This window comes from Penicillium macrosclerotiorum, assembly GCF_028827735.1.
Source record: "Penicillium macrosclerotiorum strain IBT 26536 chromosome Unknown utg000002l_segment0_segment0, whole genome shotgun sequence".
Lineage (NCBI taxonomy): Eukaryota > Fungi > Ascomycota > Eurotiomycetes > Eurotiales > Aspergillaceae > Penicillium > Penicillium macrosclerotiorum.
Window position 1 is genome coordinate 592,289 of NW_026643082.1, and position 25,939 is coordinate 618,227.

Consider the following 25,939-nt stretch of genomic DNA (forward strand, 5'->3'; position numbering starts at 1 on the left):
GAAATTGACGTCATAACAGCTTAGAATATCGTTTATTTTAAATGCTTCAAGCTTCTTTCGCGACGGCTTATAATCCTTCCTTGTTCGTAATCGACAAAAATCCACTTTGCTATATAAGCCACCACACCCTGTTTATTTCTTCTCTTTTTCACATACTTAAGCACCCCTTCAGAATGGTCTCTTCATACCTTCATTGCACTTGGTGAATTGATCGCTAATTAGCAGTGCAGTCTCCACGCGGAATGGAGGTGCCACCGTCAGCCCCTCCACGCCGTCTATCACAAGAAAGGGTATGACGATATATGTGACTTACTTAGAACTTGATGCCAATTTCTGAGGTCTACTTCTTGCGAATTTAGCCACCCATTCAGTCCAGTTCCCAAGCCCCCGTACAGCCTCGAGAGATACAAATAGAACGACCGAGAAATTATTCTGAGATTACCTCTGCTCTTGGTGTAATCGGCACATTAGATGGTGGTTTCACGTTCTCCACTCTATTCAGCATCCAATGCGCAGACAATCGGATCAATAAGCTATTGGAATTTGCTTCTGTATTTTTCATGGGAACGCTTCTCACGTGCTTACCGGTCTACTTCGCGTTTCACAGAGTACCTGACGGGACGGTCAATCCTTGCCTGACAGTATCCATTCTTTTGTTCAAATATAGTTGTTTGTTGCTTCTCTGAACCTGCTCAGCGCCATTTTATGCATGTTTACTGCAATGTACTATTTCTTGTTTGCTTCACCATTCATTCTCGCGGTAGTTATTGTCGCTTGTGCCATCATTTGGTGTCTTGAGGCAGAATATGTCTCTCACCGTGATATAAGACCAGTCAGCAGCTTTGTGTGTCTTCTACAGTGTACTTGTCTTGTGGTTGTATTTTCCATGGCGTTTGCTTGTGCATTTGGGGATTCGCTGAAAGACATATCTCGAAGCAGATGTTGATGACTTGAGATGAATTGGCATGGTAGTTTACCGCTTTCCAGCCTTCGCGGTTCATTTATTATTACCTTCTTGATCCTTTCGCAAGTTGGCATTTTCCTAGGTATTTCACATGAGAACTTTGCTATAATTGATGATTGAGCAGGGCAATTTCATCTTCTTAGGAGATAGGCTATTCCGTCTCACCGAAGCTCTTGTTATGTACAACGTGGTAAACACGTCCACATAATGGTTTATTCTTCCTCAAACCATCGTGTTCCCTCCATTTGCATCGAGCAACCCGCATGATTCTATATTGTGGGTTGCTGAGACCATAGATTGGCTTTAAATACTCCATACAGAGTTGCGGATCTATCTTCGTCGCCCAATGATGCCAGAGCAATGCTAGCATTTTCCTTTTAGAAACACGACCCAGCCCTGGATGAGTCACAATTCAAGTTGTTCAAGTGGTCTAGCCTATCTTGCCGGAACGATGCATAAACAGTGTGCATAGTCCGCCTGAATCCAACCAACCCAGCAAGCGCCGAGAAGGCAAGGCACGTGACTGCAACGTGCCGAAGTACCGAGTCTGCTGAGTCACTTCCCGGTTCCGGCATGCGTGAGGAACCTTCACACACCATGAATCTGGCCTCCTCACGTGCCCGTTGGCTATGTCTTGCCGTTGTCGGGCAAATCTATGGCGGTACAGGCCGTCGCGACCCTGCAAAATTTACTACTTGGCGGGGCCCATGAGCCTGGTCCACCGCCAACCCCCTGTCAAGCTTTGCAATCAAGCCAATGACGATAAACAAATCGAAGCAAAGTGGATTTCAACAGTCGTGCCAACGGTATTAGTTGGGATTTCAAGAATTGTTATCGTGTGCATTGACGGAGGTTTTATGCTGCCCGTCCTCGGCGGGGTGACGGTCCGTTATGTTCACTTCTGATATAAATAGTTTGCCGCCAGGAATTTTCCCCCGGCTCAGGGTTGTCGTGTGCCTGGACAAGGATAAGGGTACTACTACTTAAAGTCCTTCAACCGAGGACGTTTTGCCTCCTGCTTTTGAATACAAGCTTTGCTTTCTATCTTCTTCCTTCTGCAGACTTCTGCATGCCCATTCACCATGTCCAAAGAAGAACTGGGGCCTAGATTTCTCAGATCGGACTCGACCTCAGATTCCAGCAGCAATTCGGGCGAAGAACCAGCAAGGACACGGGCTCGGAGCCAAAGCTTTACCGGGTCTATCAAATCCCGACTGAGATCCAAATCCAACCCAGATGCACCGGAACTAAACCGAGTCTACTCTGGAAAATACCCCGATGATAATAACGCTTATCACAGCCATGAGAGCGACGACCTCGAGTTCTCAGACGACGCATCCCAGGAGGCTTCTAAAGTGGACACAATCCAGGAGGTCCGAGATGGAATTGTAAACGAACGAGACGTGGACCTAGAGCGCGGCACCCAGGTGCCAGGGGGATTGGAAAAAACCAAGACTGCTCGATCAAATCGATCTCGTCGGTCCAACCAGGATGCGAAACTAGTCAGTATATATCCTACCCGAGCAAATCGTTGATGAACCTTGGAGACTGATACGCATTTTCAGGTCACATGGGAAGGCCCTGATGATCCCGAAAATCCAAAGAACTGGCCGAACAAGAAGAAATGGGCGGCAACCATCACTGTCTCCCTCTTCACTTTTATTTCACCAGTGTCTTCGTCTATGGTGGCCCCGGCACTATCCAGTATAGCAGCAGATTTTCAGATTCACGACGAGATTGTGTCTCAGTTGACCCTATCTGTCTTTGTCCTGGCGTACGCGGTAGGCCCTCTCTTCTTCGGCCCGCTTTCAGAAATTTATGGCCGAGTGATCGTTCTTCAACTTGCAAATTTATTCTTCCTGGTGTTCAACATCGGCTGCGCCGTATCTCAGACTACAGTTCAAATGATTATCTGCCGCTTTTTCGCGGGACTGGGAGGTAGCGCGCCGTTAGCAGTCGGCGGTGGTGTCCTATCAGATTGTTTCAGACCCGAAGAACGAGGTAAAAGTATCGCAATCTACAGTCTGGCTCCTCTTCTCGGACCTGCTCTAGGTCCCATTGCAGGAGGATTTATCGCTGAGAATACTACATGGCGCTGGGTTTTCTACGCCACTTCGATCACGGACGGTTTGATTCAGCTCCTGGGACTCTTCTTCTTACGCGAGACATACGGCCCACGCATTCTCCGTGACCGAGCCAAACGTCTACGCAAAGAAACTGGCGACGAGTCATTCCAGACAGAAGCTGAGCTTCAGAAGAAATCGCTTGCTCAAGTTCTCCGTGTTTCACTAGTTCGCCCCTTCCGTCTTATCCTTACTCAACCCATTGTCCAAGTCCTCGCATGCTATATGGCCTACGTCTACGGAATCATGTATCTCGTCCTCTCTACCTTCCCCAGCCTCTGGACTAGCCCCGACTACTACAATGAATCCACTGGCATCGGTGGCCTCAACTACGTCTCTCTCGGCCTGGGCTTCTGGTGCGGCTCGCAGATATGTGCCCCGCTCAACGACCGGATCTATCGTCGCCTCAAAGCCCGCAACAATAATGTTGGTCGCCCCGAGTTCCGTGTTCCTCTCCTGTGCATCGCTGCCTTCCTGCTCCCCGCCGGCCTCTTTATCTACGGTTGGACAGCCCAGTATCACTGCCATTGGATCGCCCCAAATATCGGTGCCTTTCTCTTCAGCGCCGGTACCATCATTTCCTTCCAGTGCATGCAGACATATATGGTCGACACATACACCCGTTTCGCCGCCAGCGCCCTCGCGGCTGGTGCTTTCCTGCGATCTCTGGCTGGCTTCAGCTTCCCGCTTTTTGCGCCATATATGTATGCCTCTCTCCATTATGGCTGGGGAAATAGTGTGCTGGCCTTCATCGCTATTGCCATCGGTATTCCTGCACCAATCTTCTTGTGGAAGTATGGCGAGGCTTTGCGGAAGAGAAGTACCTTTGCGGCGGGATGAGTGGATTGCATTCAGATTGTGATCCTGAAGGATTTGGTTGCATTTTTTTGTACAGAGCGCTATATACATTTTCTTTTATTTTCCCCTTGCATACCCACGATTACGTGAAGTACACAATTAATGTCTAACTAGATAAAATACACCATGATTAAGTATTATAGGTTGATCTTCTCACCTGGCGGGCGGCTACTAGCCTCAAGGCTGTCTAGTGATGTAATAAATTTAGTAAACATAGCAACAAATAACTAGGGTATATTGGATTCTCGAGGAATATTCGCTTCTGAATTATTTGGTCCGTTGTACTCCCACCTAACATTCGTCTACCAGCTTCTGGCCCTGGTTGCCGTGGTAAGTTTAACGGAAGGTTCTCAAATGGGATCTCACGAAATATTCCTTTGATGGATGACAGATTTATTCGAGTTTTTGATACACCGGGGACTTCCAGGCAGACAATTTGTATCAGCGGGGGAGATTCATCGAGTTTTATACGAGCGCCATCAGTTCGTAGCCTTGTGAGTCTGGGACGTGTTCCATCAATGCTTTGAACTCGGGGTAATGATTCTCGTACGACATTTATATTACTGAATTCAGGCAAAGAGAAACCCCGTAAAAGGTCGTTACAATTACCACCATGGGCCGCAGGATTTAATACGTATCGGCTATTAATATATACATCTAAGAGTGCATTAAGTACTCAGCATCGTCCGAGTGAATGAGATCCGCAACAGATCTCGGACTCTGTTCTTAGAAAGAACAGATTTACTCGGTAATACCGTGCTCCTTCTTGCCGTTCTTGAGGGTACGGCTATACTTAACACCGACGTTGATGCCAGCAGCCTTGCTGAAGGGAATCGGGCTGGTGTACTCGTAGGTAGCCTTCTTGCCGTGGTAGGTCTTCTTGACGACGTCAACGATGCCGTGACCAGCGCTGCAGCTACCGGAGGTGGCGGGAATGGGCCACTCAGAGCTATACTCGGAGTAGATATTGTCGGACAGGGGGCCGGGGTAGGTCTGGTTAAAGTAGTCGTTCTCCTCGATGGTGGCGATGTCGACGTTCCAATTGACGTAGTCAGTCTTGTCAGCAACCAGCTCAAGCTGGTTGGCTCCGCAGTCCCAGCGGCCGAGGGAGGGCAGGCCCCAGTTGGCGCTCAGGGAGGCGATCACCGAGTAGTGGGTGTAGAAGGTGTCGTCCTTAGTACCCTTCTTGTGCTCGGGCACGGCACCGCCAAGGAGGATGGAGTAAACGCGGTTCTAGAGGGAGTGTTAGAGATGTCTAGATGGTAGGGTGAGAGGGTAGAGGGATATAAATTGCTTACCTCCTGGAGGTAGGTGGCAGTCTCGTCAAAGGTGATCAGGATGAGGGTGTCCTTCATGAAATACTCATTCTTGAGCAGAGGGGTCATGAAACGGTTGAGGAAGTCGCCAGCGACAGTGATATCAGAGTCGTGGGCATCGTTGGTCATGTTGGGGGTGATAAACATGTGCTGAGGCAGACGGTGGTGCTCCAGGTCCTCGTAGAAGGTAGTAAAGTTCTTGATCTGGCGAGGACGGACGGCATCATTGGTGACAGAGTCGAACAAAATCAACGGGTTGTGCTTGCGAACGTACTCGTTGGCGCCAGACTCGGGGTAACGATAACCCTGGTAACCTATATAGTGATATCTTGATTAGAGTCTGCATATTCTGTATATTGATAGTGCGGGGTAGTTATGGATAGTGATAGGTGGATAATGCAGTTGCCAGGATAACGGCTACTACCTGCTCGGGACCCCGCACCCGCACACCCCCACACCAAAAAAAAGATAAGAAGTTTTAGATGGGTTTTTGCTTACCGGCATAGGGCAGGTCCTCCTGATACTCGCCCCAAGCAATACCCTTGGTATCGAAGAGGTCGGCAATGGTGGAGACATTGGCCGGAATCTGCCAGAAATCATCATTGTCCATGCCGAAGTTGTCACCAGCAGCCGAGGCGGCGTAGTTCGGCTCGGAGGGGTGAGTGACCGCGAAATAGTTGGTCAGCAGAATGCCCTCCTTGGCCAGCTTCTCAAAGTTCTTGTCCGCCGCAGTGGTGTCGAAATCCTGTGATGCAGTTAGCATAGGTGCGTAGGATAGAGTCCTCAAAGCTCAATGGAATCAATGTCTGCATAACCACATCGTCCACCACCGCGTCTGGTACTTACGGTGTTCTCGATCCAGATGTTGACGAAGCGGTTGAACGCAAGGCCCTTGACATTGGAAACCGGCGAGTAGGGCAGGACCGAAGCCTGGGCAGCCTCAATCTCCGCCTGGGTAGGGTACTCGACGGAGCTGGTGGCGGCCGCAGCCATGGCCAGGGAGCCAACAAAGGCCAGGAGACTCTGCTTGGTGAACATTTTGATCGTTCTGCTTGGTCTTGTCCTGCTTTTACTTGATTGCCCTTGCGTCAGTTGTGAAGAGAGCGGCCGATACGATGCGGAAGGGAAACAAGAGAAACGACCTGGGCGGGTGCATCACACGATCTTATACCTCCGGCATCACTGGCGGGGAATTGCGAACAGCCAGTGAGAAGCCGCTTATTTAGTGTCGAGTGGCCTCGGAGATTCTCCTCTTCGCTTAAAATCCGGATGATGCCGACGCGGCCAAGGACATCAAGGGGGAGCGAGGTCACATCCTCGCAGGGCTGCACGTTGCATTGCGCGCTGGATTGACTGGCCGCGGCGGGAATTTGTTGTGCCCGCACGGCGCCGAGCTAGCGTGGAGCTTGGATGTGTCGCGCCGATTCATTGGCGAGATGCCAAGCGGGCGGGACCGGTGGGGCGCAAAGGTGCCTGGCACGTTCCGCCTCAAAGCTTCATGAGTGGCCCGGAATGATAGTGAGATATTGCATGGCCCCGTTGACAAGCCGGGCTTCGATGCGCCCGAGGAAGTTCCATGCAGGTGGGACTACATGGACAGGATGCTTAAGCTTTTGGACACCACCGGCTGGATCTCGTGTGCCGCGTGGTTCACCGGTTGGGCAATCTAGATTCCGACGCTCGGATCTGTCGACCGAGAATGCCAGGAATGCGCGAGAGAAACTTGGACGAAGCAGTTATAGCCGAGATTGCCGCTTCTCGAAATAAGCTGCGAATAGAATGTGAAGTTTTAATCATCTCCTGTCTGAGTGTTGTCACTCTAACCGAAAGATGGGGTTGCCAGAGCGGATTAAGCTGAATAATAGCCGGGATCAGAGGTCTTTCGACGCACCTGGATGTCAAGCGTCAAGGTTTGATATAGTAAAAAGCTTTTCGTAGGACGATAGAAGTAGCCGATTGGCCCAAGAAAGATTTTGGTGGAGTGAGCAGAAGATCTGTGGTGATGCATCAACACGTGACCTGATGGAGGACAATTCTCGTCCAAGTTGTGATCTTCCATGAAAGATCAAGGTTAGCGGATGGAATTAGTACTTTTTCGAGAATAAGAGAAATACAAAGACAACTACCACTATTCAAACTTTGATGAGCTTCTACTACCATTTTGTTGGTGATTTTCCACATAATTTTGCATCCTGTTGACACTTTACTTGGTCAAGACTATTACTTTGGAGGGCAGCTAATCAATACCAGGATACCCAAAAAAATATATATATACTTGGCAGGATCATTCAAAGCAAACAATCCGCAAACAACCACGTGCAATAGGTCATGTTTAAATCCAATAGCCTTGAATCTCTCGTGGGCCAACACGAAAGGGTGCAAGTAAGGTAGGCAAGTTGCAGCATACGTACTAGACAAAGATGGGAACCTAACGAAATACGTATCCACATGGCTGTGGGCTATCTCGGGATCTTCATTTGGGACCAATACGTGATAACAGCTCACTAAGCCTCCTGAGACCTCCTCATTCTTGACTTCTGGCTCTTCCTTGAAATTCGGCCCAATCTGGGGGAGCTCAGGAGGCTCGTCCTCGCTTGCCGGTGTATCTGGACTTCAGCTATGGTCGATTTGGGATGACAACAATGACGTAGTGGGCTATTTCTGGGATCGGAAGCAGGAGCGATCCTCTTGATTGTTGGACAAAGTGGAACTCTGGCGCAACGTGGATTCGGACATTTTGCGTAGTAATATAGACGCTGGGATAATATTATTCGTTTTCTGCGTCTTAACGTATGACTAGAGTACGGACGACTCCACGGCCGACTCCAGCCATAAAAGTGGCCCGTCGTGCCATCTAGCTGGCTATACACAACTACACATGATTCCACGCTGTGTTTCGTAACAATATATTCTCACAAGTGACACCATCACAGCAGAGCCCCAGCCTCCTTTCCCTCCAAGGCCATCTCTTATCACACATTTCCCCTCCCTACAATGCATCACAAACAGGTGAAGTTGGCGGACTACCAGGTTTCACATACGGCACCCCACGATGATTACATACATAAGCACTGGAGCACCACTTTCCATCCGCGAGCCGATAAACCTTATCCCAGTGATAGCTATAGCACTTGAGTGGCACATTCATCTCATAGCTATGCCAAGCATCTCCCGCGGCGATGGGATCCTTGATTGCGGGATTGATAAACACTTGAAAGACGTCGCCGTTCGGCATTCGGCCAGTAGCGCCGCCGGCCTGGCCCCAAGGGTATGAGCCAGTCCAGGGCACATTGGTCATCATCTTGGGGCGGTAGGTTTCAAGTCCGTTACCAGTCCAGACGTCACCCGCATAATAGATCATCTCGCGAGAGGTGGAACCGCCATTTACGCCGAGGCCGATGCCGCAGTCGACGAGGACGAGGTTTTCGAGGGGTGTTCGTTGAGAGTAAGTGAGTGGGAAGGAGAAGAGGAAAAATGTTTTTAGAACAAGCATCGTTCCTAGTCTGCTCATCGGCATCATTGGGGTCGAAGATGATCGAATTAAATATGATGCTGTGGTTCACGAAGGAAGTAGAATGAGGGTTTTTCTTTTGAAAACTCTAGCGATTTGTATTTTGTGTCTTACAACCCGTGTTCTTTATATTTACTGGTGCCCGCTACCACGAAAGAATGTTCCAAAAACAGACCCTCCGATTTGTTGGAAGATCAAGTCATTCCTACCGATTATACAGCCCAAGGTAATAGCCCACATGTAAGCCCTAATTGTCGATATGATCCCCGAAGAAATCCCTCAGATCACCTTGAATTTTAGTCGACCATTTGCGGACCTGAGCGTCTTCGTTTTCTTCCCCGTGCATAACTAGTTCGGCCTCGTTTTCTGAAAGTGCCGGAGATCTAGCAATCGCAGATCTAGTTCAATAATCATTTTCTCTTTCAGAACGTCTTAGCTCGAATGCAAATTCGAGATGCGGGGAAGAGTAGGGTGGAGGGGCTAGATGTGGTCTCTGCAGTACGCGCCTCCGACACTACTGACTCATAATTAATTGCTGAATTTATTTCCAATGTCTGATTTTTCAAAGAACGTATATACAGGTGTTCCCCTAAGCCCCATATTCCCGAATCGTTAAAGCCTAGTGGGGTGTAAATAGCGAGCGTACCCGAATTGTATATATTACATAGCTGCGGTCATGTTTACGAAGGCCAAGCATGCAGCCATCATTCTAATCAGACAGAAAGACACGTAGCCACGGCTTGGAGTACGGAAAAGGATCATCTGCTCGATGCCAAGATGCGCGCGGCACGGCGATCTAACAGCTGAGTCCCCGCATAAGTAAAATCTAGACCCAAAATTATTGTCGGCTATTCCGACGTCTTCTCCGACCCGCATACAAAATCGAAAAATAGCCTCACAACCTCCTTTGTCACAAACTGGTGTATCCACGCATAGGAGGTACTTAGTACGTCGCACCGGTATTGATCTAGACTGGAGCCACAATTTCCATGCCACGACTCTGTAGATACAACATCGGCCATGTCCGAATCCTGGGGCGGCAGCTGTTGACATGAAAGCTGACTGCATCATGCCATTCCTTTCAGATTATTGTCTTCGGATACAACTTTTCACTTAATTCCTTTGGTGGCGCTCATCGAAGCATCGGACGTTTATATACACCATGCATTAGATGCCTCCCTAGTGCTCAAGGCAATACGTGACGATGCGGGTATGGGATATGAAAGCGCCCCAGAGAGAAAGCTCAAAACGGCCAACCTGCCGAAATGATATCAGCTGATTTTTGATATTCAGGGTACCGAGCATGGAACAGAGAGTACTTAACTTACATTTATATCGCATTGAGAATCTCGCCTTCTCTTTCACCTGTGAAGATTAATATTGCTTCTAAAGGAGTTATAGTAAGCCATTCCTTGCTTAACAGACTCAACCATTCTTAAGTCACCCCCCTTTTCGTCCCCATGCACGTCTCCACAATCTCCAAATTCTCCCTTGCGCTCCTCACGACTCTCTTTCCCTTCACCACCACCGCCGACCTCCTCACACCCTTCGGCACGAACGCTAGCCCCGGTGCCCTCCAATTTCAGCCCGTCCTCGACTTCGACAAAGATGGCTGCTACCATACTGCCGCGATCTCCACCGACGGTTCTGTGAACTCCGGCCGCACGGACAACAGTATCGGTCCGTGCCGTGACAAGGACCGCCTCGACCACAGCCAGACTTACGTGCGGGAGCGCTGCAACCACGGCTGGTGCGCCTATCTATATGGGTACTACTTCGAGGTCGACGTCGGGGAATTTGCAGGCGGCCACACGCACGACTGGGAGCATATCATAGTTTGGACGCTGAACGGCAATGTGTTCTTTGTCTCGTGGTCTGCGCACGGCGATTACACAACTGAGCACCAAAGCGTTGTGCGCTTCGCCGACGGGACGCATCCGAAAATCGTGTACCATCGGGGCGGCGGGCTGTCACACTCTTTCCGGAAAGCGACGCCCGAAGATGAGGCAATCGAAAACGACTATAAGAGTTGGTTCAAGGCACCGCTGGTGAGCCTCGAAAAGATGGATTGCGGTTTTGTGCGGAAGTTGTTGAACAATAATTGGGGCAGTGCGCATCCGGACTTGACTAAGGATCGATTTGGAAAGACGTTGGATGTGGCGATGCCTTGGGATGCGAGGAATAATGAGCATTTTGATCCTTGGAATTAGTTTGAGTGAATATCATGGGAATAAGTGGACCCCGAGAAAGGCAGAGCCATATAGCAGTGGACAATGACTAGGATGATGTGGGTGCGATCAGGACAGGTGGGATGGTATCACCTCCGACTTTCTTAGTCAATCGGTAGGGTCATGATAATTTTGCATTAAGCTAAGCATCAAAGTGCCACATGCTGCAGGCATGTACAAGGCGATTTGAGACCAGCTCACAATCCCTCTTCCTGTGATAACTCACTAAGAAGTATTCGATAATCTATGGAATAAATCGTAGATAAGTCTAGGGAAGGACACTCAGGCCCTGCTTTTGGGAATCTTGGATAGGCGTTGACTGGATATCTGAAAGGGCGGGGAAAAAAAATTAAAGGACGGCTCAGCGAAAGCGACGACTCGAATGAGGGAAAGTGAAAGAAGGTGGTCACAGACCGACCCGTCGAGACCTCACCCGTCTGTTTTATGAAAGGAAAGACTGAATGGTCAGGATTACAATGCGGGAGAACTTTACTAGTAAATCTTTGGTATTGCTTTGCATTAGTTGGTACATGTCATGACCAGAAGTCTGGGAATAGAGGTTTAAAGGTATCGAAGGTGCTCATTGGATACTTTATCGGTAATTTTCCCAGGTTTTATCGAAAAAGATTCCTCAATGACTGTGGGTGCTTCTCCGTCAGCAAAGGCGAAATACGAAAGTGGTTTAAATAAGCACAGCCTCCACCTCCGAATCTTCGTTGAGATAGTAATTTACGAAACCTTTGCGTTGGTGTGCCAAATTATACGTGGTAGGAAGTGACTTCTAGGGGTTTGATCCGCCACCCTTGACATCAGCACCAGACGTGCGAAATTAACACTGACACTCAATAACACAGAAGGTTGCAGTAAACGCCGCCTAATATGAGCAGGCTTTTTTTACCTACCATATTCTAAGATAGAGTCATATACTCAACCAACGCAACTGGGCGTGTCTTGTGGAGAAGATACAATTCGATATTGCTTTTTGCGCCGCCCTCTGGCAAACCTAGTGAAAAGCAACTCGATGGGCATGCTGTGTAAGCTCCACTTCCATATAAAGAAGCCTCTTTAGCACTTTGCGTGATCTTGAAAGCGGTTCAGGTCAGGATGACGGGACGAAAAGCTGAGTTTGAAAAGCCCTAGGCCTTCTAAGGCAATAATGTAGATCCACCAAAGACGATCATCCCTGACCCAGTTTCTGCCGCAAAAAAATTCTTAACTTTTCGGGCCACCTACGTTTCTGTTTTATGTGAGCTATTAGGTCTGTAATCAGACGATGGTGATCCATGCAGTGGATTAGACTCGGGACCTGTTGGATTCAAGTGATCACCAGTCTCCTGACCATCATCACCATTTATGAATGGCACAACCTTAGATGGAAATGATCTCGCCTGTAGAATTCTGTCAAACTCTGGTCAATTAGAAAAAGAGCAAATCGTGTTTGGTGGAACGACCTATCTTCACCTCTCTTGCGAGTTGATGGAGGGAGAATTTCCCTTGCCCGGAAGAAATCGTCTACGTCTAGCAGGCTGTATTCATCGCATTGTATCACTCAATTTTTAATGTAAACGCATGGAACTGCGGTGAAAGGACGGTCAGACTCAAAGAAAGCAATCAGCTTGACCGACTAGGGAACGAAGAGGTGGTTCGGACGGGCTATTCCCGACGAAGAATTATGGAGGTCAAGTACTAAAATTTGACCGAGATGACATAGAAAGGACTCATAACAGAGAAGAAAAAGGATGAAGACGTTTGAACTAGAATCCTGCCTTGGGACGAGCCTAGCTAGGCAAGCGCCAGTCTCGCGAAACCAGTTTGAATCGAATTGATGACTGGCCAAACACACCCCTATGGTTCATTTAGATATCTCCAAAAAGAGAATAGCACGGAAGAAGATTCCGTGTTGCAGACAGATTGAACTTCATTGGACTTAATGGGAGCCACGCGACTTTCGGTTCACGGATCTAAGATTAGCGGGAAGCGCCAATGCGGTGATGAGTGCCTGGACAAAGAAATTGCACTTGGCTCCGCCCGTAGACAGGAATATGATCCTCAATAGCAACGGTACGTTCCATATTATAAGGGGGCGATGCTATAGCTAAGAAGCTCCGCCCCAGAATGTGGAATTATTGGGCTCCATTGTCGAAGGTCCAAGGTATTCAAGAGCCTACCGAGTCTATTCTTTCCATGACAGATATGAGTAGTGTTCTGATAGAGACCCAAAATGGAAGCAAGTGATATTTCTAAAGTACCATTACTTACAAAATCTTTCACAATATAAATGGCCTTGGTACATAGCTGACTGCAATTTTTTATAGAAAAGAATAGGCTCACCAGAAGCTATACACAGAAGCTACTACGCGCAGGCAATCGCGGATCTCTGGCCTTCACTGCTAACATATGAAAATTTCCTACTTTCAATAATGAAAGGGAGGGGGTTAAAAGGTAAGAAGAAACTTGAAGGGCTGATTTTATGTTCAACAGTCTGAATATGAATTTGCTTCAATGTTACATGCGGGGCTGGCACCCTGTTCAACAAAACCTTTTCTTCTTGCGAGCCTACAAAGGCAACACGAACGTGGATGCAAGATCCATGGGTTCAAGTGCTTTTTAACTATGACAGAATATTCCTTCCGCCGAACTTGCAGTCGTAACGCAAGACCAGGCGTAGTCATTCTTATCCTTCATATATCCTGCACCAACATGATACCTTTCACAGTTGCTAGGCCCGTACAAAGTATCAATCTTTTGGAGATAGTCCAAGATATCCTGACCTTGATTGATGTTAATATCCCCTTTATTTGGTGCAACTCGACACCACATGGTGCCATAACTGCTCTTGACGGAGGTTATGTCAACCGGGGCCAAACTCGTGAAGCCTGAGCGAGTCAAGCCAGTAAGAGCATCTCGAATTGGGTCGTTGTCATTGGTGCATAGGTGAATGTGAAGCTGTTCTTCTGATCGGCTGGCAGCTGGATTCAGAGCTAGTGCGCCATGTTTGTCTCCTTGGAGCTTATTTTGTCCAAAATCGAAACCGCCATTATAATCAGGCACATCATGGAGTTCCAATATGCCTGGTATCTTGTATGTGGTAGTGATTATGTCATGTTGATTGTTCAGAATCCATGCTGGTGGAGTTCTCTGGCCAATTGTCAGGGTGGACTTCGGATATACTTCGCAACCGGTCTTCAATTGTCCTGTCAAACGCTTGAGACAATTGCATAAACCGTTGAACCAAATATAACAAGCGTTACAATCAGCGTTTTCATCTGTACATCCAACGCCACATCTGGTCATTTTGGCTAGTGCGACCAGAGGTGTTGTGGTTGGATTAACACATGTCTGATACTTCAGGGTGCATATTTGTGGGTTTGTTTTACACGTTTTGTCGTCTTGTGGTGGAAAGTCACTTGGGCAATCGCAACCAAGGACGTTGACATTGGCAATATCATCAGAAGTGCACAAAGGATTTTGTGCGAAAGCTATAGCACCGAAGATCAGTGCACCGAGTGTCACTGTTGTGGTTGGGTTATGAAAGAGGTCAAGCTGCATGATGTTGAATAAGGACCAATTGTTCGATCAGTCGCAAAGAGTATTTCATGTATAAGATTGGAATTTAGGGGGGGGGGGAACTACAAGCTCGCAGAATTTATGCGCGGTCGCAGAACTCCACTTTGCGATTGGAAGAAACTAGACCTGCTTTCTTGAGAAGTCCAGAAATGCCTAGACTGCCTAGACCCAGTGGGTATCGATTAAGGTTGCCCAATGCGGCGCGCCAAGAACCCCACTTGTTCGCAAACCAGGGTCATTCAACGGAACAATGGTTTTACCTTCTGGTTCGCAGCTAACTTTACGATGTCGAATACATCACCTTGAGCCTCCGGCAAAACAGGCCGAGTGAGTCCGCATGTGCAACTTATTAAGCGACAGCAGTTAATTCAGACTTCCCCTCTATACTGGTTATTGAGCTCTGTCACTGCGTTTGTCAACCCTCGAGGTAATTGGGTTGAGAAACATGTTTAGCAAAATAGACAGCATAACAGCGGAACCCAAAAGAATGTGCAAAAGATACCTTGACGATCGCGAGGGGAGCACCGGGGGCCAGAAATACGAATTGCACGCCGTGTAGAGCTGCTGGAAAATAAGCCCATAGCAGACGCCGGAGAGGGCGGGTCAACCGATTATTGGAGAAAGAAGGGTGGATGTGGTCATTTTTGTGCATAGGAAATGCTGTCGGTAACCATAAAGGGGAAGTGGTATCCAATTTTACCAAGAAGGCCGCCTGGAATGAGGGCGATGGCCAGCCCAAGAATTTGGGAGAGGCCCCATGGGCCGGGCTGCATGATGCTTCACGGACAGCTTGGATAGTGGACGGAAGCTAACCAAAGCAAATCAGCTATTTGCGAATGTTGAAGGGATTCTCTGGCTAAAATAACAGCCGGACAGTGACCCACGCAGCTTCAAAAAGAGATTGGCCGTTGAAGTGGAAAAAAACCAGAATAATGCAATAAGATAGCATTCTATCTTGAGAACACTTGCGTCATAAACTAGCAAGGTAATAGTATCGATATCTTACGAGCATGGACGAATATATCTCCCGCGCTATTCCGAGTCATTAAGTTGTGGGTTGTAACTGAGGCCTCTTCCTAAAACCGAGCAGTAGGTGTCAGATTTGCGCAGATCCCTCCTGTGCCTTCGCGCATAGTGAGTCACAATGGCTCATCCGAGTCCTGATGAGACCCACACGATCATAGCTTTATTGTGTAGGCGGGGTATCTTACCTGTTACTCTGTTGGTTATTTCAGGCACCTTTACTGAAGCAAGCTCACAAGTACGCGACAAGGTGATGCTTCGTATAAACAATTTTTTGATTTACTTGTAGGTCAAGCTGCACTAAATATACCTACATCCAATGCGCACATGTGGCAACTTAAAGGCTAGCCTGAAGGGGATGGGATTGTTTGCTTTTAAAGGAAACTGTCACCAGATTCAGAAGTCATCAGGTAAGATTCTGACATATTGGTACTACCTCGAAAATCCCACCGTTTCTCGGCCCGGGTTAATCAGAATCGCGGGGTCAAATTCAAGGGTGGGTCAGAACATCTGGCAAACAATGCAGAGTTTTCAGCTAACATTTCTTCGACTTGGGCATCTTGTCAGGGGAGGGAAGGAGGGCTACTTCAGGACGTGGTGCTAACAGTTTCATTGGTTGGCGTGAGTTATGCTTGCCTCTCTATGTTTTTACAAGGCATCGCCGCCGTAGGCGTGATGGCTTGGCTCTGGAGTATAGCTCAAGATGCGGTTGGACGGTTGGAGGAGAGGTCGCAGCTGGGATGTTACACTAAGAGGTTCCACTTGGTTCTATGTTTCTAAAGCTCGGGGTGTTATTACACCCCTATTACGCTGTACTTCGTCCCTCAGACAAGGTACATCATTAAGATTCAGGCCGGCTGATAGCAGTTTGTGATCTATCAAGTCGATCCCCTGCACGCCGGTCACCACCTCACCGACCCCTCTTTCCCACATATTCCGGAACTTAGACTTTTTCATCCACATCGCTCCCACTAGCTCTGATTTATTTGAACAAAAAGTAGACTCACCATCATGCCTGGCGAGGCACCGCCTATTGCAGTGGTAAGCATGATTCTCACGACTAGACAACGGTTTTCTGACACCGGGTTTAGGACAATGCGTCTTATTCCATGGAGCTTGCCTTGGGGCCGGAAGACTTTCAATCGTTCGTTCCAACCACTAACGTAGCTAAACCTGTATTCTTACTCCAATAACTTCCTGCAGAGAAACTACCTCGATCGCATCGGCAATCGCGAGAGGACGACTGGAAAATGGCCGGAGGTAAGTGGTTCTTCCGTCGACGTTGGCCAGGAAAGCTAAGATATAGATAGGTACCAGGCAACGAAAGAGGACGACTATTGGTAGGTAACCGTGTGTCCGTTCTGGTGTGGCATCATTTGACCGCATAAAGGGGTCCTTCTGACGAAAAGCAATTCGAAGCATTTGAGATAAGGTAAATAACACCGCTCACTCAGTATTGAGTCTTTTTTTAGATCTAGTTCAGAATTTCCACGAAAAACCGAACCCCTTGGATATCTATCGTGTTAACAATTTAAAGTCATATATTGTTCCTTGTATTGGACCAAGATCAGGAAAACCCTCTTTTTCGTTCTCCCATTGGAGACTCGCCTAAGGTAATTCGATAATGAAGTGTTCCATTCTTTGCTGAACCCTCGACTTATCACAAGACATAGCATATTCTAGATATCGGCACTGGCCAAGGAAGTTGGGCGATGTAAGTAAACCCGTATCTTGTTCCCAGAAGCTCCTAATCAAGTTTTAGCGACGTTGCAGATAGGTACCCTTCAAGTAATTTAATAAAGTCTCCATGCAACCGTTTTCACGATGCAGGGACTAACTCGAATTAGCTACCGTCCGCGGAGTGGACCTCTTCCCCCACCTGTGACCTGGATGCCACCCAACTGCGTCTTTGAAGTGGATGATGTGCTTCGCGAATGGACGTGGCGACAGCCGTTTGACTTAATCCACCTGCGCATGATGTATGGTGCGTTTGACAATGATGGATGGAACCAAGTATACAAGCGGGCCTACAAGTGAGTCTCACTACCCATGATATAAGCTTCAAAAGACTGAAACATGCATTCTCTTTCGTGACAGTGCCCTCCAACCTGGCGGATGGATAGAGCAAGTCGAGTTGGACGTGCGACTCTACAGCGATGACGGCACTTTGGCACAGGATAGCTTTCTAGCGGGGTGGGGCGAGACGTTCATTGGGTGTTCTGAGCGAGCCGGACGTTCACTGCTGACGCAGGAGACGATGCTCAGTGAAATTGAAAAAGTGGGGTTTGTGGATATACATGAGAAGCTAATCAAGATCCCACTGGGTCCGTGGGCTAGAGACCGAACGCTTAAAGAGGCCGGACAGCTCCAGTTGGCGCACTGGAACACCGCTCTGGAGGGGTGGGCCATGTGGCTTCTGACCAAGTTTGGGGAGCCAACCCCCTGGACGACGGAAGAGGTCCAGGTTTACCTGGCTAAGATACGTTTGGAGCTCAAGGATCCCCACAGGCACGCTTACGGATTCTGGTAGGTCTTCCGTTCCGAGTACTTTGCAGCCTTGAATTCGACCATGCGCTGATCAAGTGCAAGTCGTCGTGTGTGGGCTATGAAGCCCCTCAAACAGGAAGTTGAAGATAGAGGAGAAGAAGCACAGGTCAAAGCAGAAGAAGGAGAAGAACAAGAAGCGCACTTCAAAACAGAGAAATCAAAGTCCCCGGGTTTCCCGGGCCGATCGTCCGTGCCGGCAGAACCGGCAGGGCGGTCGACCGCAAACTACTTCCATCCTCCTCCATAGTTTTAACTCGCTCATTGAATATGCTGTTATGAAAATTGTTGCCGACGGAATTTCGGGGGTTTGATTATCCAAGAGATTCGGGTTTTCGTGGAAATTTTTGGAATTGACCATTAATTCTCTTATGTCTGCACAGTATAGTGTTCGCGAAGTGTTTGATTAGAAACAAGAAATTCTCGTAAGTAGTCAAAGTCGGGCTCCTGGCATTCCAGTGCGTAAATACCGTCGTTTCCAGTCACCACGAGCATTCTAATCAAGGGATAGGAATGCCAAGAATTCACAAATTCGCCTGTCCCATCGGAATTGGAAAATGAGTGATTGAGCTCTGTGGAGAATCTAGTAGTGTTGTTTAATTATTGAGACCACTATAGGGAGCTGAGAACAATACTAAAACGCCTTTGGTTGTTCATATTTGGATCAGGCCTCTGCAGGCAGAATATACACTACCACATCCAAGACCATTCGAGACAGTTTCGACCTGAAACATTCGACCCGGAAATAAACACTGGGAAAATACGAGCTCTGGTTTCGGGTCCGCCGCCAACCTTGGAAACCTGTGTGCCACACGATCAAGAGAATCGCGTGGGGCCTTTTTTTAGTCTAAACATTTACTCGCCCGATTCGGAAATGGCTGGCCATCATCCTCGCCACGCAACTTTTATGTTTTAGGCAAATCTTTGGACATCTCAGACCGTAGCGATCTTGGCTAGCTTTCCGCGACCGATGTCTGCGCGCCCGGCGTGCCTTATGCTCGCGAAGCCACCGACGGAGTCCGGCTCGATTCGTGGTGGAGTCCGGCGAGAAGGTTAATGTGTTTAAATCGGCAGGCAGCACAGTAGTAACTCAGACGCAATGTAACGATCTGTGGCGAATTTTTGAGCTTTAGGGGAAGAAGATCAACGTAGTGTATGCTTAACACGATCTGACCTGTCCGAGATTATTCTCGAACCCCGGCAATGAGATCCACTAGTTCCTGAGAGGGGTCGACATCAGGGGCAACTTGGGGTTGCATGGAGGCCCACGCCAATCCGCACGCGATGATCGAGGTCTCGGGGAGGGCCCTGCCGAGAGTCAGCTGGGCCAGTCACATCCCATCATCTCCGGATGGCTGCATCGGTCTCCGCAAACAATCGATCCTGTAGTTTTGTTCTCGATGAATGCCTAGTATGCTTGCCTATTGGGGCCAGATGACTGCAATTCCATATATACTGGTGAACGCGTCGCGGGACTGACATGATGTAAACTCATCGTTGTTTTCTTCACTCTTATTGCACAGAATTTGTATAGTCGGGGAGGAGTCTTGTCGCATCAGCTGTACGGCACAGCATGCATTTTCAGATGTTAAGATGGACCGTTAGCCTGGCTGCGCTGTCGGGCACCACGACGGCCATGGGAATGACCGCATTTCACCGGGACTTGAAGCTCGCAGCACAGATAGGCATCAGCCCGAGCCAGATGCTGAGTGAACGGAAATCAGTACAAGCTCTAGCCCAGCAGATTGAGTTGGATAACGTCACGGCGAAGACTGTGTCGGTAAGAGTTCCAAAGTGTGAGGACCGGGCAACAGTAAATTCTGACAGAAACTTAGATTCCTATTGACCACGGAGATCCTTCGGTGGGCACCTATCAGAATCGCTATTGGGTTACCGACGCATACTATGAGCAGGGGGGGGCCGGTGTTCATCTACGATGTTGGAGAGGCCACAGCCGAAAACGCGGCGAAACTGTATTTGGGGAACTCCACTACATTCCTGGCGGAGATATTAGAAGAGTTTAGGGGCCTGGGAATCGTCTGGGAGCATCGGTATGTCTCCAGCTTCTCATTTGAGTGACACGATGCTAACCTGACACGATTTGGAATAGATACTACGGAGATTCCTTGCCATTTAACGTCAGCGAGGATACACCGCCGGAGCATTTCAAATACCTCACGAACAAGCAAGCACTGGCTGATATTCCATTCTTTGCTCAGAACTTCAGCTTGAACGGATATGAAAAAGTAGATTTGACTCCATCAGGTACACCCTGGGTGATGGTAGGGGGCTCCTACTCCGGCATGCGATCCGCGTTCACTCGAGATGCGTATCCTGACACCATATTTGCTTCCTATGCTTCCTCAGCCCCGGTTGAGGCTCGCGTCAACATGAGCATGTATTACGACCAGGTCTATGCCGGTATGGTTGCCAACGGTCATTTGAATTGTACAAAAGACGTGAAGGCGGCGCTGGAGTATATCGATGGGGAACTGTCAAAGAATAACACCGCTGCAGCCGCGATCAAACAGCTCTTCTTCGGCAAAGGCGCGGAGAAAAACAACAACGGCGACTTCACTGCGGCATTGGCCGGGGTCTTTGGGTTTTTCCAGTCCTATGGATTGGGTGGCGGCGATGGTAGTCTCGGATCCTTCTGTGAGCATCTTGAGACCGATCCGGAAACACTTCGAGTGGCTGGGCCCCGTGGATTTGCTCCGTACCGGGGCAAGAAGTATGTCGCCGAGCGATATGCATCTTGGCCCGTCTTCACTAGCCTGATCAACTACAACTTCAACACTAATTGCAAGCAGCTGGATAACACGCTGCCCCTTTCGTGCAAGTTGAACCCCAAGTCTGCCGACCCAGACACCATCAGCTGGACGTGGCAGTTTTGCACCGAGTGGGGATACTTCCAGAGTAACAACTTCGGGCCACACTCGCTGCAGTCGCGATTCCAGAGCCTTGACTATATCCAATACACCTGTAACCGGCAGTTCCCTGAGGCAATCAAGCAGGGTCTGCTACCGAAGAGCCCGCAAGTAGACGCCACAAACCAGCAGACCGGGGGTTGGACCATTCGACCCTCCAATGTCTACTGGAGCGGCGGACAGTTTGACCCCTGGCGGACGCTGTCTCCGCTTGCCACTGAGGAAATTGCGCCACAGGGTGTGACGTTCACCACGGATATCCCCAAGTGCAACGTCGAGACGGACGAGAACACGCTGTTTGGGTATATCCTGGCGAACGCGGAGCACTGCTTTGACTTTCAGAAGAACTTCGGCCCGGGTAAGATTTCACGTGGGTACTTCTATGAGGCCCTCAAGAAGTGGCTGCCCTGCTTCGAGTCCAGGCACGATAGTCCCAGCCGCGGCCAATTTTAAATTCATGCTGCAATTCCGGGGAGCACGGGGAAAGACGAGACCCGGAGCCGCTGGACCCACTGACGAGGGCCGCAGATGGCAGATGGCCGCAGGAGCCATACTATTCATGGGGGAGTGGAGGTCGGCCAAGGAGGGATCGGCGCACTAGTCGGGGAAACAGGCGAGAGAAGTCGCAGACCGAGTCGATTCCGGTGGAGGCTTGGAAGGGAGATGATGCAAATGGTGGAGAGACGAAGGAGGTTTGTGGTGCTGGCTAGTCTCTTTTCAGGTGCGCTTGCGAGCGCGTCTCACGTGCGGCGCAGCCGAGGAACAAAGCAATGTTCCCCGCGACGACGACTTCATTTCTTGTTCTTCTTCACGTTCATATTCTTGCTGGGATCGCTTAGTATTTCTGTCTCATTTTCCATTCTTGAATCCTACATTCATGTCATCTGCTGTGTTTCGACAGAGACCCAGATCAGGCTAGCACCATTTATACCATTTATACGATTTGAATCTTGCACTCTTTTCTGTGTTATACTTTATTACTCATACACCTCGACGGATCAACGACGCTCCTCTAGATCTCTAGATCATTTATTCCGATCTAGGTCACACAAATCGAGATCTCAGGCTGGTCTCGGGCTATTTTCCTTCACGGCAACCGGCATCATGCTGCTCAGTCCGGCCATGTTGTTCATCGGTGTGCTGTATGTAACCTTCGTGCTTCTGCGGTACCTGACCCAGTTACACCACCACCGTAAACAGTCCAAGGCACTCAACTGCAAGCCTGCAGCACCCGGCAATTCGAGCTTCCTTGGTATCCCGGCTTTCTTGCGCCTTACCAAAGCAGTGCGCGAGAAGCGCTGGATCGATTATTTGTGCGACCAGTTCGCCATCAACGGCACTACCTTTACACAGCGGTTCCTGTCCCGAAAGCTTCTGACCACGATCGAGCCGGAGAATATCAAAGCAATCCTGGCGACTCAGTTCCAGGATTTTTGTTTGGGCACGAGACACGAGATGTTCTATCCGTTGCTGGGTGATGGCATCTTCACATTAGATGGGGCAGGTTGGTCGCATGCACGCGGATTGTTGCGACCACAGTTTACGAGAGATCAGGTACATCTCGAAAAATGCCGATAGCCAACTTCGAGAAAGTGATGATCTAACAATATATTTATAGGTTGCAGACTTGTCAATGCTGGATGATCACATCTCGCACTTGATCGACCTTATCCCGAAAGACCGAAGCAGCTTCGATATCCAGCGATTGTTCTTTTTGTTGACCCTCGATTCGGCCACACATTTCCTGTTCGGTGAATCTGTCGGCTGCATGCTTCCCCCTGATCAAACCACGGGTGTCCTCGAAAAGTCCGCTGTTCGGAATGCACAGGGTTTCGCCGATGCATTTACTACTGCTCAGGACTACTTGGCCGCCCGATCCCGCGCACAGGGCCTCTACTGGCTCGTCAATCCGAAGGAGTTCCGCGAGGCCAACCGACGCGTGCATGAAGTTGTGGATCATTATGTGAATGTAGCACTGGAATCCAAGAAACGCGGCACCTCAAAGGAAAGTGACGGCCGGTATATCTTCCTGGAAGCCCTGGCAGCCGACACCGACGACCCAAAGATGCTGCGCGACAATATGCTTAACATCCTGTTGGCCGGTCGTGATACCACCGCGAGTCTACTCAGTTCTACATTCTTCTATCTGGCCCGTTATCCTCAAGTTTGGAACCGGTTGCGTCGTGAAATTGTCGAGGCCTTTGGCGACAGCAACAACTCCGGTGAAATTACCCAGACTAAGCTCAAAGATATTCCGTACCTGCGTTATGTGCTAAACGAGGGTGAGTTCTGGAAATCTAGTGAATGTTTCCTCGCATCTTGACTAACTCTACGCAATAGTCCTCCGTCTGCAACCGCCTGTCCCTGTCAATTTCCGCGTTGCTACCAAAGATACATCTCTCCCGGTCGGGGGTGGTCCCGACGGTCGGTCACCCGTCTATGTGAAGAAAGGCACTTTGGTCGCCTATAACGTATTTGCTATGCACCGCCGTACGGACCTTTGGGGTAAAGATGCCCCCTCATTCCGGCCGGAACGCTGGGAAGAGAATGCGAAGCACGGATGGGAGTACTTGCCATTCAACGGCGGCCCCCGGATTTGTCTCGGCCGTAAGTCTTCCGAGATGAGAAGCCACCCAATGCTTTGGCAGAGATACCCAAACTGACCCCTTTGCAGAACAATACGCGCTCACCGAAGCTAGCTATACGGTCGTGCGGCTGATGCAACACTTCGACAGCCTCGAAAATGCCGATCCTGACCCCCGGGAAGAGCCCATCAAACAGTCGAACCTCACCATGATGCACGACCACGGCGTCCCGGTGAAGCTGTATTCATCGGCGCGGATCTAGAATGCTGTATATAGAAATAATGTCCCCTGTACGTAGATCACTTTTAAATGAGTCATGTCAATCTGTTTCAATCCTTTCTGTACTGCTTCACGAAGCCTTTCGCGCTGGCATCGGTATAATCTTTGACACCGAGCTGCTTTGCAACCCTATAGGATGAAAGATCAATAAATATCTGCAAAGTTGAATCCAAGTTATTCAACAATTCGCACCAGTCTCGGGTGTATCCCAGTGTTATCCTACGGTTCCGATTTCATAATGAAGCAGCCGTGGAAGATCCCGGACTAACGCCCGGAGATCGAGTCGGGGACGGGTAATGTGGCGGGTCGTGCGGGAAACTCTGCACGGTGTCCGAGACCAGGGTCTAAGCCCCCCCCCAAATGCCCCCCCACATTCATGGACCTTTGCTTTCTGCAGAGTTTGTTTGACATCCGGTGAAGAACTGGATTGACGCCACAGACCCTGATTTACACGCATCTGTAGGAGCTGGTTACCCGCGTTTATGCTGTGTCCTTTGGGACGCGAACTCCGAATACGCGGGGTCGGGTTTAACGGTGTTTAGGACCAATGTCTTTGGGAGAAAGCTTGAGACTCTGGACGTAGAGAAAAGTCATATAAAGGTTGATTTGGGTGAAAGTGCCATTCGCATCGAGAATAAAGAATCCAGACTTCTACATATCGTTCAAAATCATTAGTCTCATCCTAACTGCCTCAAGAATTCCATTCTGCAATATGGTATTCCCCTACAAGCATGTCCTCCTCGTCGGTGCCACTGCTGGCATCGGCCGGGCGATGGCCGACCGGTTCGTCGAAACTGGAGTCAAAGTTACTGCTGTTGGACGTCGACAAGAGCGCTTAGACGAATTTGTGAGCAAGTACGGTGTACAAACCGCCAGCGCGGTGGCGTTCGATATTTCGGAAACCGCAAAGATTCCAGCCTTTGTCAACAGGTGATCCTTGAAATCCATCCAACTTTGCGGTACCTCTGATCTAACCTGTTTCTTTACAGTGTAATGGAATCATATCCCAGTATCGACTGTGTCTTTCTAAATGCAGGTACCCAGAGTGCCTTCGACCTGAGCGATCCCGCACGCTTCGACCTTGAAACTTTTAACAACGAGGTCCATATCAACTTTACCAGCCTGGTTGCTCTTGTTCATGCATTTACTCCCGTTTTCACGAAGAGGACATCGCCTGCTAGCTTCATCTTGTATGCCTACCACAATAAACTAAATTTCGAAGTATTCTCACGAAAAGCTACTGACAAATCCTAGCACCGGCTCGAACATTGCCATCGTCCCGGCAGCGACTCTCCCAGCGTACTGCGCTTCCAAGGCAGCTCTCAACGTATTCACCCTCTGTCTCCGCGAAAACTTGCAAAACACCAACGTCAAAGTGATTGAGATCTCGCCACCACCAGTTCAAAGTGAGTACCTTCAGCCTACCCCAAAGATATATTATCGGTATTTCTGACACATATTGTAGCTGAGCTCCATGACTATATGGGCGAGGAGACGGGCCGGTCACTAGGCATGCCCCTGGAAGAATTCACTGACCAGGCATTCTCAGGTTTGGCTGTGGGGAAAGATCAAGTCATTATTGGATCAGTTGGACCTGTGGAGACTTTCAACGAGATTGTTGATAAGCGGCGGGAGGCTTTTTCGAACTTAGCGAAGCTTATGCGCTCGTCTCACTAATGGGTTTGGCGGCTATTTTCTAATACATAGATACACCTTGCAGTATTAACATTAGAATCATGTTTTTGAGTGCAAAAACGCCTTTCAATGTATAAATGAATGTCGATATGTGTCGGTGTAGTCGTAAATCGATGTCTATTTTATAAGCGCTCTGTTGTCATCTCCAAGGACGCTGAGCGCCGAGCGCCCGATATGCTTGCAAGCGGTGTTAAAGGGTATGCATCTCGGGGTTTATTCGGATGAAGTGAATGCGCACTGCTTTGTTCCGCGCCATCCTCAGAGACCTTTCGGCCTCCTCGAAAGAAAACGAAACAGAGACTGCGTATCGAGATCCAAA

General features: G+C 49.1%; 9 protein-coding genes across 9 annotated transcripts; 6 read left to right on the forward strand and 3 right to left on the reverse strand.

Annotated features, from left to right (window-relative positions):
• Positions 1-2,046: 2,046 nt before the first annotated feature.
• N7462_001376 (MFS transporter) lies at positions 2,047-3,927 on the forward strand (the record flags this gene model as incomplete). Its single annotated transcript, XM_057073102.1, has 2 exons — positions 2,047-2,466; positions 2,530-3,927. The coding sequence occupies 2 exons, from the start codon at positions 2,047-2,049 to the stop codon at positions 3,925-3,927; spliced, it is 1,818 nt and encodes a 605-aa protein (XP_056936743.1).
• Positions 3,928-4,686: 759 nt separating this feature from the next.
• On the reverse strand, positions 4,687-6,299 carry N7462_001377 (putative acid phosphatase; the record flags this gene model as incomplete). Its single annotated transcript, XM_057073103.1, has 4 exons — positions 4,687-5,178; positions 5,244-5,575; positions 5,760-6,006; positions 6,108-6,299. 4 exons carry the CDS (start codon positions 6,297-6,299, stop codon positions 4,687-4,689), a joined length of 1,263 nt encoding a protein of 420 aa, XP_056936744.1.
• Positions 6,300-8,250: 1,951 nt separating this feature from the next.
• On the reverse strand, positions 8,251-8,754 carry N7462_001378 (uncharacterized protein; the record flags this gene model as incomplete). Its single annotated transcript, XM_057073104.1, has 1 exon — positions 8,251-8,754. One exon carries the CDS (start codon positions 8,752-8,754, stop codon positions 8,251-8,253), a length of 504 nt encoding a protein of 167 aa, XP_056936745.1.
• A 1,478-nt stretch (positions 8,755-10,232) lies between these two features.
• On the forward strand, positions 10,233-10,982 carry N7462_001379 (NPP1 family protein; the record flags this gene model as incomplete). The annotated part of the gene is made up of 1 exon (XM_057073105.1): positions 10,233-10,982. The coding sequence occupies one exon, from the start codon at positions 10,233-10,235 to the stop codon at positions 10,980-10,982; it is 750 nt and encodes a 249-aa protein (XP_056936746.1).
• Positions 10,983-13,607: 2,625 nt separating this feature from the next.
• Positions 13,608-14,294, reverse strand: N7462_001380 (uncharacterized protein; the record flags this gene model as incomplete). Its single annotated transcript, XM_057073106.1, has 1 exon — positions 13,608-14,294. One exon carries the CDS (start codon positions 14,292-14,294, stop codon positions 13,608-13,610), a length of 687 nt encoding a protein of 228 aa, XP_056936747.1.
• A 2,307-nt stretch (positions 14,295-16,601) lies between these two features.
• Positions 16,602-18,384, forward strand: N7462_001381 (uncharacterized protein; the record flags this gene model as incomplete). Its single annotated transcript, XM_057073107.1, has 11 exons — positions 16,602-16,631; positions 16,682-16,734; positions 16,794-16,850; positions 16,901-16,930; positions 16,981-17,022; positions 17,128-17,203; positions 17,264-17,304; positions 17,353-17,367; positions 17,438-17,623; positions 17,688-18,116; positions 18,180-18,384. 11 exons carry the CDS (start codon positions 16,602-16,604, stop codon positions 18,382-18,384), a joined length of 1,164 nt encoding a protein of 387 aa, XP_056936748.1.
• A 1,323-nt stretch (positions 18,385-19,707) lies between these two features.
• Positions 19,708-21,514, forward strand: N7462_001382 (putative serine peptidase, family S28; the record flags this gene model as incomplete). The annotated part of the gene is made up of 3 exons (XM_057073108.1): positions 19,708-19,914; positions 19,962-20,185; positions 20,245-21,514. The coding sequence occupies 3 exons, from the start codon at positions 19,708-19,710 to the stop codon at positions 21,512-21,514; spliced, it is 1,701 nt and encodes a 566-aa protein (XP_056936749.1).
• A 651-nt stretch (positions 21,515-22,165) lies between these two features.
• Positions 22,166-23,908, forward strand: N7462_001383 (cytochrome P450; the record flags this gene model as incomplete). Its single annotated transcript, XM_057073109.1, has 4 exons — positions 22,166-22,615; positions 22,680-23,343; positions 23,402-23,668; positions 23,736-23,908. The coding sequence occupies 4 exons, from the start codon at positions 22,166-22,168 to the stop codon at positions 23,906-23,908; spliced, it is 1,554 nt and encodes a 517-aa protein (XP_056936750.1).
• A 729-nt stretch (positions 23,909-24,637) lies between these two features.
• On the forward strand, positions 24,638-25,602 carry N7462_001384 (oxidoreductase, short-chain dehydrogenase/reductase family; the record flags this gene model as incomplete). The annotated part of the gene is made up of 4 exons (XM_057073110.1): positions 24,638-24,855; positions 24,915-25,115; positions 25,180-25,331; positions 25,391-25,602. The coding sequence occupies 4 exons, from the start codon at positions 24,638-24,640 to the stop codon at positions 25,600-25,602; spliced, it is 783 nt and encodes a 260-aa protein (XP_056936751.1).
• Positions 25,603-25,939: the final 337 nt, after the last annotated feature.